Genomic DNA, 12,210 nt, shown 5'->3' with positions numbered 1-12,210 from the left:
TCCCTGATAGCTCAATTGGTAAAGAATCCACCTGCAATGCAGGAGACCCCGGTTTGATTCCCAGATCAGGAAGATCCCCTGGAGAAGGGATAGGCTACCCACTCCAGTATTCTTGGGCTTCCCTTGTGGCTCAGCTGGTAAAGAATCTTTCTGCAATGTGAGAGACCTGGGTTCAGTCCCTGGATGCGGAAGATCCCCTGGAGAAGGGAATCAGCTACCCTTGGGTACCCTAGGCTACCCACTCCAGGATTCTGGCCTGGAGAATTTCATGGACTGTATAGTCCATGGGGTTGCACACAAAAAGTCGGACACGACTGAGCGACTTTCACTTCACCACTTCAGGGAGAACCAATCCGGCAGCACCCACTGGTCCCAGCTCTGCCTGATTGGCTGGGAGAACGGGGGCCCAAGCCAGGCATGCTGGACAGAGATGCTCCAGTAAGTAGCTGCCAGCCTGGCCTCTCTGCTGGGGAGATTGTAGAGAACCTCAGCCGGCCAGTGCTGTGTACCATCTATACTCTGTAGATGGGAAACTGAAGCCTCAGAAGGGGGCCTTAGACAGTCCTTTGTTGTATGAATGAAGTCACAGACTCGTTCTGGCAGATACAACCAGACTCCAGCTCAGGGTGACTTCTCTCTGTCTCCTCCACCCCTAAGCTCCAGACATGATTTCCCTCTGCTGTCCCAGTGTTGTGTCTGTGTGAGGACCGCTCAGGAAGGCCACAGCAGCTAGGGTCCTGGCTCTGCCATGAATTCACTGAGTAATCTTGAGCAAGTCTGTCCTTCCCTGGGCCCCATTTCCTCACCTGGAAGATGGGGATAATTATTCAGCTGCCTGGAATGCAAGATGTTCGCTGTCAGACTAAATGTATCTGTTCAACTGTATTGAGCATCTAATCCCATGCCAGTGTGTGAAGGCTGGAGAGGTGAAGTTCACGGGTTTTTAAAACAGTGTCTACTAAATGGAGCTGGTCAAGGATGGAGACTCACCTTCTCTTCCCTTTTCAGGAAGGCTGCTGGTGAGCCCATTGTGTTGGGGATGGATGTGCTTAGGGCTTTGGGAGTCTCTTCAGTGGGTGCAAAACGGGGGCTTTGGTGACATGATGTTTTGATGTTTGTTTAAGTTGAATTTCTGCTGTGCATTTACTCAGGTGAGAGGGGGTTGGGGCCATTACTCTGGGGAGGGGGTAGTTGGAGAAGACCTCTCCAAGGAGGAGATGTTTGAGTAGAGATCTCCCATGAGAATGGGAGCAATAAATAGGCAGAAGAAATAGCAGAGCAAGCGCAAAGCCTGGCAGTGGAAAAACTTTTGATGTGTTCCAGGAACGGCAGGGAGGTAGAACACCTGATGGAGGAACTGGAGAGAGCCAGATCAAGTTCAAGGGCTGGGTGGGACTGGATCTCGCAGAGCCTTGCTGGACATGCTGAGGAATGCGACTGCCGCTCTCCAAGTGCCAAATCAGGGGAGAGTTCTGCGGAGAGTCCTAGTTTTCGGCTTTGCTTTGTAGGAAAGTCATACTGATTGCTCTGAAGAGGGTTCCAGTTGGGCCAGACTGGAGGCAGGGAGACCTGTCAAGGGTGAGATGTTGGGGGTTAGTGAGTCCAGGGCTACAGCTCTGTAGTTAGAGCCAATAGAAATTGCTAAAGGATGGGGTGTGGCGGGCGAGGGAAAGGAGGAGTCAAGGGTTGCTCTGAGATCATTGGCCTGAGCCCCTGGATGGGAGATGGTGCCATTCTTGAGATGGGGAGATTTTAGGGCAAATTGAGAGTTTGTTTTTGGACATTGTGTTGGGTTTGAAAAGCCTCTAGACATCTGAGAAGAGATGCTGAGCAGGCTGTTGGCAGGCAAGCTGGACTCGGGGGAGAGGCTGCCACACCCCCACACCTGCTAACTGGCCGAGGCTGTTGTGATAAAGGGATGGAGACAGAATTTAAAGGGTTCTCCCCTGCCGCCGCTGGCATGTTTAAGGAAATGAATTAAATAGTTAATATTTGTTTTTATTTATTTATTTGGCTGAGCCAGGTCTTAGTTGTGGCATGTGAACTCTCAGTTATAGCAGGTGGGATCTAGTTCCCTTACCAGGGATCGAATCCAGGCCCCCCTGCATTGGGAGCACAGAGTCTCAGCCACTGACTCACCCGGGAAGTTGCTGCATTTTAAAACTGATATTAATTTGTTACCTGAACAGTCATGTTTATTCTTTAAAAATATCGGGAAATAAAGATAAGCAGAAAGCAAAACAAAAGCCAAATCACTCTTAATTTTGCCATCCAGAGACCAGCCTTGCTCACTCTTGGTTTGTATTAATATATAAAAAACATCTATACTTAAAAAATTGGAATCACGTTGCTTTAAGTTTTTATAATCTGCTTTTTTCACTTAACCTATTGTGAAGCGGACATTTTAGAGATGTGTAACTCTTGACATGGAAAACATAATGCTGAGGGGGAAAAAAAACTATTGAAACACTCAGTGCAAAGCCCCAAACATGACCCATTTATTACCTGAGGTTCTGAGATCAGTCGAGCGATGTGATTGAAGGATTTCTGTCCAGGGCTGGGGTGAATGCCCATCGAGATTTGGCTGCACCCCTTCCCAGAGGAGGGGACGGGATAGGATGACCTCTGGAGGACCTTTCTGCCCCGAGCCCATTCCCGGTGGATGTGGCACTGGGTTCACCAGCGTTTTCTGTGGCTAACTATTGAACACGAGGAGCTGGTGCTCCCCCCACCCCCACCCCCCCCCCCACACACCGCCCCCCTGCCCCCTGCCCCGTGCCTTACCTCTTCGCTGACTCAGCTCCTGCCTGGAACTGGCCAAGGAGGCCTCTTCCTCTCTCATTCATCCAAACCCTTTACTGACATCTGCCACCTACGTCCTTCCTGGGCGGGTGCTGGGCTGAGACTCTGTCCCCACCCTCTGAGCAGGCTGGGAGCCCTGTCCAGGGAGGTGTAGGTGGGCCAGGTGGAGCCGTGCCCTTCCTATGTCTCTGCACCCCACCCCCTCTGCCCTGACTTCACAGATGATGAGACTGGCTCAGAGAAGGTGACTTTCTCAGGGTCACACACACTGTAGGACTGGCATCTGAGCTTGGGTCTCTGACTCGGAGCCCATGCTGTGATGAAAAGGTAAAGAAGTCACTCAGTTGTGTCTGACTCTTTGCGACCCCATGGACTATAGCGTACCAGGCTCCTCTGTCCGTGGAATTTTTCAGGCAAGAGTACTGGAGTGGGTTGCCATTTCCTTCTCCAGGGGATCTTCCCAACCCAGATTTTGAACCCTGGTCACCTGCATTGCAGGCAAACACTGATGAAACAGGAACACAAATAAAATGCTGTTGATTGTGACCTGGGGCTTCCCAGGTGGCGCTAGTGGTGAAGAACCTGCCTGCCAATGCTAGGAGACATAAGAGACGTGGGTTCGATCCCTGGATTGAGAAGATCCCCTGGAGGAGGGCATGGCAACCCACTCTATATTCTTGCCCAGAGGATCCCATGGACAGAGGAGCCTGGCAGGCTACAGTCCATGGGGTTGCAAAGAGTCAGATACAACTGAAGCGACTTAACACGCACACATGCAGACAGTGATTGGGAGGCAGGCACAGGGAGGGGGTGTTCTGAGCTGACGGTGGGATGGGGGCTCCCCCAGCAGGCGCGTTGGGGTGAGGGGAGCTTGAGCAGCGTTTCCTCAGGCTCCGATGGTGAGGCGTTTCAGGCAGAGTGCGGCGGCAGCAGTCCCAGGTAGGGGCACTCTGGGAACATTTGGGGCAGGCTGTGGGTCAATGCGTTTCCAGGGAAATGCATTCCCTCAGGAGGCTCTTCCAGGTGTGACACCCCCATCAAAAGGAGGAGTGCTTCCTGGAAACCAGCCTCACTGCCCTTTGCTGCACCTGCGGCCAGCGCCCCACACCCTATCTTCCCTCACGTCTGCACTCCTCCTGTCCTTTCCCCTCTTCCCATCCACTGGGGCCTTAGGAACCCTGACTGGCATCTCATCTCTGTCCTGGACATCCTGGTGACCTTGGGTGACTCCCTTTCCCACTCTGAGCCTCAGTTTCCTCATGTGTGCAATGGAGGTTAATTCATGAGCTCATCATGAATCAGATGAGCTGGATTCTAGAGTTCCTTCCATTTCTAAATGTCTGGTTCTGGGCCACTCAGTAGTTTCCCACTGCCCCGTGGGGAGTTCCAGGCCTTGATGGCATGGCCCCCTGATGCCCAATTGCCCTCCCCACACCCTCTCCCCCTCTGCATCCTCCCCTTCCCTATCTGTCTTCCCCGATGCCCTTTCCTTCCATAGCTGTCTCAGTATTTAATTTCATAAGAACCCACGAAGGCAGAAGCAGTTGTCTTCATTCTGCAGATGAAGCTATGTTTCATAGGGAAGGGGGGGCAGTTCTTGGGTTCCTCCCTTGGCCAGCCCAGACAGACCTGTCCGCCACAGCTCAGTGTCCACCTCTGGGAGCTGTGGGTGCATCAAGGGCAGTTGAGAGGATTGTAAGTTGTCTGTGAGCCTAGCCACCTGGAGCTCGGGGGCTTCTCCCTTTGAGGTCCAGCACAGAGCCACAACTCCAGGGAACTCTGGTTCTTAGTCCACTTTCCAGATTATCCCCTTCCTTTCCCCTTCCTCTTCCTCCCCTCCTCCTCTTCCTTCTTCCCTTCCTCCTCCTCCTCTGCAGCCCCTTGCCAGAGGCTCCTCAGCTGCCCTGTCCATCCAGCATCTAACCCTCTCCTTCATGCTGCTATTGTAGATTTTTGCTGGTCTTCAGCTGCCTGGTGCTGTCCGTGCTGTCCACTATCCAGGAGCACCAGGAACTTGCCAACGAGTGTCTCCTCATCTTAGTGAGTGCTGGAATCTGGGTCTGAGGGAGGGGTAGCACCTCTGGGCTGAGGGTGAAGGTCAAGTGAGGCTTCACATAGCATATCTCAGAGAGTGGCTTTCTGTGCTGTGTTCCCTGACATGGTGACTGTACCTCTCTGGGCTTCATAAAAGCCCAGAGGGTTTTATGGGTTGCCATAAAAGCCCAAAGGGCTCCCCTGCTTTATAGCAGGTGTTGGGAGAGCTCCTGTCTTTATACTAGGGCTTATGATGGGCCCAGAGAAGAGGAGAGGAGGCCTACTCCTTCTCAGGATCAAAGCTGCTAATGCCACCCCTAAGGGATCTGGTTTTAACCCCTAAACAGAAGCACTTCAGAGGGGCACTGTGACTGACAAACACCCCTTGTGTCACCTGGTCAGGGTTACAGAGGCTGAGATGGCTGGGAAGGGGAGGGTAGGATGAGGAGCAGAAAAACTCAGACAGTTCATGGGCACAGCAACAGGGGACAGACTTGAACTTTCAGTCTCTCTGGAAGACATGGAAGAAGCCACTTGCCTTCTGGAACCCTCCCCAGGTCCATCCAGGCGTCAGGTACATCCAGGAGAGGCGGGCTGAGGAAATTCTAATATCCCTAACCCAGGAACTCGGGCTGGGTGGGTGCTGTGTGATCTAGGCCCGGGGCCTGAAGAGTGGGGACCAGAACTCAGGCCCCTGGTCCCACAGGAATTCGTGATGATCGTGGTGTTTGGTCTGGAGTACATCATCCGCGTCTGGTCTGCTGGATGCTGCTGCCGCTACCGAGGATGGCAGGGCCGCTTCCGCTTTGCCAGAAAACCCTTCTGTGTCATCGGTAATGGTCCTATCCCTCCCGCACCTGATCTTTGACCCCAGACCTCAGGGTTGACACCCTGACCCCAGGACCCTGGCTAATGACACAGACTCAACGGACCTTCCCAGTCGCCCCCTCGGGCCCCAGGAACCATCCCCGTCCCCAGCCTCGGGTCCAGGCACGGGGTAGGTGGGCTTTCCGACGCTGGCCGTGACTTCACCCCGTTCCCCGCCTCTGCAGATTTCATCGTGTTCGTGGCCTCGGTGGCCGTCATCGCCGCGGGCACGCAGGGCAACATCTTTGCCACGTCCGCGCTGCGCAGCATGCGCTTCCTGCAGATCCTGCGCATGGTGCGCATGGACCGCCGCGGCGGCACCTGGAAGCTGCTGGGCTCTGTGGTCTACGCGCACAGCAAGGTGTGGCCGGGCAGGGGCGTGTCCGGGGCGGAGCTGGAGCGGCAGGGGGCGGGGCCTGGCGGAGCCGGGGGCGGAGTTGGGGATTTATGGGTGTCTAGGCACCCAGTGAGACTGAACTGAACTGAACTGAAGGGACCCAGCGCCAGTGATCCCACCGGGGCTAGCGGGGGCCGGGCAGGGGCGGGGTCAGGGGGCGTTCAGGACCAGGCCAGGAGGCGGGGCCTGAGGGGCAGAAGCTTTTGGGTTTAGGGGTTTACACTCACAGCGAAGTGGTGACCTGCAGCGGGGTCTGAGGGTGGAGCTGCGGTGGGACCGGATGTGGGGTCGGATGGAAACCTGAAAGTGGGGGGCAGTGCAAGGTGGGCTCGCGGGCGAAGAACTGAGCCTGGAAGCTGGAGGGTCAAGGGTAGGGCCACGGCGGGGCGTGCTCTGAGGTTCTGTGAGGACCTGGCTGTGCTCGAAAAGGCGGGCAGGGTGTCCTGGAAGGAAGTCACTGAGAAAGGCCGGCAGAGCGGCCACCAGGGTACTCTTAACCCGTTGAGAACACCTCCCATAGGCCATTCCGGGAGCCGTCCACCTCCCCACCTGTGCCGGGTGGGTGGTCTCATCCCTTGCTGCCCCCACAGGAGCTGATCACCGCCTGGTACATCGGGTTCCTGGTGCTCATTTTCGCCTCTTTCCTGGTCTATCTGGCCGAGAAGGACGCCAACTCCGACTTCTCCTCCTACGCCGACTCGCTCTGGTGGGGGACGGTGCGTGAGGGTCTGTGCAGGGCCGCCCTTCTCCCTGGGACCCTTCCTGGCCTGATCATTGTGACCCCAAATCCCGTGACCAGGCCCTGTGTTAGTCCCCCAGCTTCCCCCAGTGGACCAGCTTGTGCCCCTTTCTAGTTCCCTACATCAAGCCCTTGTGACCTCTACCCCTCTCCCCATCAGCAAGGGGGAGGGGGCGAATCCATTGATTAGGAACCAGCCCCTGTGACAAGTCCTTGTGACCAGTTCCTGTGGGCAACCATGGAGGTCCCCCTCATGATCGGGCTCCCACCTCCCTGTGCCCCAGCAATCTCCTGTGGGTGGACCCCCTGACCAGCCCTGCAGGTAATTTCTTTGTGTCCCCAGATTACACTGACAACCATCGGCTACGGTGACAAGACGCCACACACGTGGCTGGGCAGGGTCCTGGCTGCTGGCTTTGCCTTACTGGGCATCTCCTTCTTTGCCTTGCCCGCTGTGAGTCCCCTTTCACTTAGGATGGCCCAGCCTAGGGGAGGGGGTCCTGGGGAGAGAGCCTGCTAAGCCCCTGTCCAGCATTTGCATGGGTGGGGGAGACACCTCAGATGGGCAGCAGTAGGGGTACCTTTAAAGCCTTTGGCTGTCCCACCTCCAACCATGCCTATTGCCCTAGGGCATCCTCGGCTCTGGCTTTGCCCTGAAGGTGCAGGAGCAGCACCGACAGAAGCACTTTGAGAAGCGGAGGATGCCAGCAGCCAACCTCATCCAGGTACAGGAGCCCCAGGAAGCCCCTGAACTGAACTGGTGTGTCAGATCTGTATGCTGACCCTTGTGTCCCACTTCACATCTATGACTCCACTCAGAGAGAATTTTCTGGAGCCACATACCAGGTTAGGGACAGAGCTAGGAGGCTGGCTAAGATTGTCAGAAACTTCTCCCTCTTCTGCATGCCCAGTTCAGGGCTAGCTGAAGCTGGCCCACTGCCCAGCTGCAGCCCCAGCTCTGCACGGCCTGAAGTGGAGACTGGACAAGAGATCCTAGGCCCCAGGAGGAGACCCAGTTCTGCCCCCCATCAGCTGTGCGATCATCAGGAAGCCTTTTCTACTCCCAACACCTTAATTCATCCCACCATCCTCCCCACAAATGAATGTTATAACTGCAACCAAGAAAAACACCTTGAAAGAAAGAAATGGTTCTTCAAAGAGCATTTAGCTGGGGACTTGGCCTGATCTGACCTTGAAGGGAAACTCAGGGATGACTACTCTGGGAAACTGACACTTGAGCAGAGGGCTGGAGGATGGGTAGTTAACTAGGTGAAGAGGTTAAAGAGGTAAAGGAATGGCATGTGCAAAGGTCCTGTGGTGAAAGGGAGCAGGGTGTGTTTGATGAACAGGAAAGAATCTAGTGAGGCTGGAACAGAAAGCTCAAGTAGGAATGTACAGTGGAAGGGTTTGGCTCAGTGGGTGAGGCCCAGATCTGAGGTCAGAGAGAGAAATTTAATATTTTCCTAAGAACAGTGAGGATCCATTGACAGGTATGAAGCAGTAGGAAGGGGTGATAATCTGTGTTTTGAAAAATTTTGAGTGGATTGGAGGGTGACCTGTGTGAGTGGGGAGACCAGAGAAGAGACTCCGGCAACAGTCTGGGTGAGATGGGGTGGCAGGTTACTTGGACTAGGGTAGCAACAGATAAGATGGAAAGAAATGGGCAGATTCTGTATATTTAGGAGGTGAAATTAGTGGTATCAGGAGTGAGGGAGAGGGAGATGTCAGGGTGACTTCTAGGTTTCTGGCTTGCCCGACTGGAGGGTTGATGACCCTCCTCACTAAAGGGTGACTAGACTTGGGGCATGAAGAGTGAGTTTGGCTGGAACATGAGGAGTCTGCGGGGCCTCTGAACCCCTGGGTAGTTTTGGGGGTGTGTGGAGGAGACAGCTGATGTAGTGGTGTGCACCTGTGTTGAGTAATGTGCTAGGCCTTGTGTGCAGTAACGAAGCCCTGGGCATGGAGGTGCTTGGCCAGCAGGCAGAGGAAGGAAGGGGAGAAGATGGTTTACTGCTGAGCTTTAAGGAACCTGAGCATTTAGTGACTGGGAGGGCAGAGCTGAGCCAGCCAAGGAGGCAGAGAAGGAACACCCAGAGGGGTGGGGAAAAAGCAGGAGTATGTGGGCTCAGTTTCCCCCACTGTCTGAGGCATTCCCATGGGGCATGGGCTGAGGCAGGTGCTCTGAATTTTGGGGACTCTGTAACAGCCTCCTGCGAGAAATATTGGGCTGGCCAAAAAGTTCATTTGGGGTTTCCAGCCACTGGTGCAGAAAAGCCCGAACGAACTTTTTGGCCAACCCAATAGTTCCAGGAACACTGGCACAGCTCACCTCTCCTGCTCTGACCCCCTCAGCCCAGGTCTGACTTAACAAACACCCCCTTATCTCTCCTCCCCAGGGTGGAACCCCCCCTCCCATCTCTGCTGTCTCCAGCTACCAGCCCAGCCTTGCCTTCTCAGCATCCCTTGGGGCGCAATGGCCGCTATCCCCTGGGAACTGGCCTTCCAAGGGGCATTGTAGGGGCAGGTGGCTGGCACTGGCTGTGTCGAGAGACAGCTGGTATTGTGGTGCCCATAATTAATGAGACAGCTCTGGCAGCTGCTCCCCAGCCCAAGCCAAGGGACTAGGCAAGCAGGAAGTAAAAATACTCCTGTCCTAGGAGGGTGCCTGGCCAGTGAGGTCAGCAGTGGGCTGGCCCTTAAAGACAAGAGGCATCTAAAGAAGGATCCAGTTCTGCTTCTTCCTGCCCAGCACCTGCCGTTGCTGATTGCCCCACTCACCCTCAAGTCCCTACTGACTCTTCCCTTTACCTGGGGGGAGAGGGACAGTCCTTCCTCTTGTCTGACCCTCATCCCTGCTGCTGCAGAGGAGACCCAGCAACTTCATGGATGCTAAGGGTCTGGTAGTTGATGTTCCTTCCTCCCCTCCTCAATCCCATGGGTAGTGGCAGGCAGCTGGGAAGAATGGGGTAGGGTTATTTTTAGTAATAATAATTCATTCAGTCAGTATTCATTCCCCAGACATTGCAGAGCACCCAGCATGTGCCAGAGGATACAGTGCTGACCAAGATACAGCTTACAGACTAAGGAGAGAGAAATACATTAATCAAATACACAATGGATAAATATACATCAGCTGTGGGAACTGGACATAACAGGAGTGTTAAATAGGGAAACTTGGTATTAAGTGCCTACTACGTGTCATGCACTGTGCTTGGCATTTAATGAACATTTCCCCATTTAGTCCTTACAGCATCGTTGCATGCATGCTAAGTCACTTCTGTTGTGTCCAACTCTCTGAGACCCTGTGCACTGTAGCCCGCCAGGCTTCTCTGTCCATGGGGATTCTCCAGGCAAGAATACTGGAGTGGGTAGCCATGCCCTCCTCCAGGGGATCTTCCTGACCGAGGGATCAAACCCACGTCTCTTATGTCTCCTGCATTGGCAGGTGGGTTCTTTACCACTAGTGCCACCTGGGAAGCCCCCACCACCCTGTTATGTAAGTCGTACTATGTCCATTTCACAGATGAGAAACTTAAGGCTCTGCGGCTTTATTGAATCATCCACTCAAATAGGTGGCAAGGCTGGAATTAGAAACCCACTTCTGCCTGATGGCAAAATCCCAGCTCTTAACTCCCACAGTCCCAGGCCTCTGGCTCTGAGGCTGACTGCATGTAACCTTGGGAGTATTTTCTCCCCAGGCCTCCTTCTGGCCTTGCTGGTGGCTGTGGAGTTGGAACAAGCCTCTGGCTCTGAGTACCCTTCAACTGGCCTGAAGCCTGGGTTCTTTTGGGGGCAGAGGGGCCTCTCCAATGCCTGGTCCCTGACCACCTCCTTTCCCTTCCTCCCACACCACCAGGCTGCATGGCGCCTCTACTCCACCGACACAAGCCGGGCCTACCTGACGGCCACCTGGTACTACTATGACAGCATCCTCCCGTCCTTCAGGTAGGCCCTCCTGTGGGGGGGACGGGGAGGTGGGTGGCTGACAGTATTGCCCCTGAGGACAGATGGCTGGGACACAGTCCTGGAGGCTGGGAAGGGGGTGATGGCTCCCATGGGAGCCTCTGGGGCTGGCTCTGCAGAGCCTGTGTAACCCAGGGCCTGGAGGGTCCTCTCCCACTCTCTTTTGCCAGGGAAGGTGGGGACATTGGACTCAGGGCTAAGCCCTGGTCCTGGCAGTCTACATGCTCCCCCAGAGCAGTTGCCCCTTGGGGCAGAGCCCAGCCAGCTCGCTCCCCTCAGTCTGAGTTGGGGTCAGCATTAGCCCTTGCAGTGGATAGAGGCACTGTGGTGTGGGCAAGAACGTATGTGCCAGAGTTAGGTACTAGCACCCACCCCAGCACCCCCACACATGCCTGCTTTTACTGTACCAGGCAGCAGCCTTAGGGCCCAGAAGTAGGTCTGCCCCACTGGCCCAGGCTGGGGTAAGACTGCATGGGGGTGGCTCCACACAGGGGGTCATTAATAGCATCACCAAGCTTCTTGTGGCCAGGTGCCTGGCCACACCCTGGGGCAGGAATGAAGACCTTGGAGAGCGGCTCAGCTCTGCGGGCTGCCAGGGAGGCGGGGCCAGGCTGCAGTGCTCAGCGTTTCTGCCGGTGCCTTTTTGGCCTCAGTTCTCAAAGAGCAGCTGTTGAGTGATTCCACTTGCCCCTACACCTGGCTGCCCCCTCCCTGTTTCCTCAGCCTTAGGGGGCTTCCCAGGGGAGAAGCAGGAGAGAAGGGGCTGGGAAGAGGGCCTCTCAGAATCACACTGGCTCCCCCATCTCTCCACCTGGCAGAGGCAAGCACCCACCCCAAAGACAGGGATGGTGGTTAGATTATTAATAGAAAGAGCCCTTCTTTCTAGAAGCAGTCCTCAGGACTCAAGGCCAGGCCCTGGGGAGTGGGGCAGGGGCTGGTTTGTTAGAAATATGTGTGCGATGGGAAGGAATGATTTGGGGGAGATGGTCTTGGGTCCTCTGGGAAGAGAATCAGAGCTTGGTTGGGAAATTCTGGGTCCACTGATCCTTCTGCTCCCTGGATCTCAGTTTCCTCATCCGTACAATGGGAAGGCAAAGAGAGGCAAGATCTCTTTCTTGGGTTAGAGAAACAGGAGATGGCCTGGAGAGTTCAGAAGAAGCTGAGCCCTCAATCTAGTCTCCAAGAACCCAGCGTGAAGGCTGCAGAAGGAAGTGGGCTGCCCTATCAAGTCTCCCTCAGAAGCCTCAGTTTCCTCTCAAATCCAGTCAGATCTGGAGGGCAGGATTTCAGGGCTGCTGCTGGCCTCCGGGTGGGCACGGCTCCACGTGCAGGCGCTCCGCTTGCAGAGCAGAGAGTGAGGTGGGTTTGAGGTCCCCACCTTCCCCCTTGGGAGGGTGCCCCCTAGTGG

The 12,210-nt window shown here is 55.1% G+C and overlaps 1 protein-coding gene across 1 annotated transcript in view; it reads left to right on the top strand.

The window, feature by feature from the left end:
- The window catches only part of KCNQ4 (potassium voltage-gated channel subfamily Q member 4), a 56,944-nt gene that overhangs the window by 27,515 nt on the left and 17,219 nt on the right, over positions 1 to 12,210 (top strand). The window contains exons 2-8 of the mRNA XM_020914750.2: positions 4,752 to 4,842; positions 5,543 to 5,669; positions 5,889 to 6,064; positions 6,691 to 6,816; positions 7,183 to 7,293; positions 7,469 to 7,564; positions 10,696 to 10,784. Of these exons, the coding sequence (XP_020770409.1) occupies positions 4,752 to 4,842; positions 5,543 to 5,669; positions 5,889 to 6,064; positions 6,691 to 6,816; positions 7,183 to 7,293; positions 7,469 to 7,564; positions 10,696 to 10,784 (816 nt within the window). The remainder of the gene's footprint in view (positions 1 to 4,751; positions 4,843 to 5,542; positions 5,670 to 5,888; positions 6,065 to 6,690; positions 6,817 to 7,182; positions 7,294 to 7,468; positions 7,565 to 10,695; positions 10,785 to 12,210) is intronic.

This window comes from Odocoileus virginianus, chromosome 5 (genome assembly GCF_023699985.2).
Source record: "Odocoileus virginianus isolate 20LAN1187 ecotype Illinois chromosome 5, Ovbor_1.2, whole genome shotgun sequence".
NCBI classification, from domain to species: domain Eukaryota; kingdom Metazoa; phylum Chordata; class Mammalia; order Artiodactyla; family Cervidae; genus Odocoileus; species Odocoileus virginianus.
The sequence above is the reverse complement of the archived record's forward strand: the minus strand, read 5'-3'. Positions and strand labels throughout refer to the sequence as shown.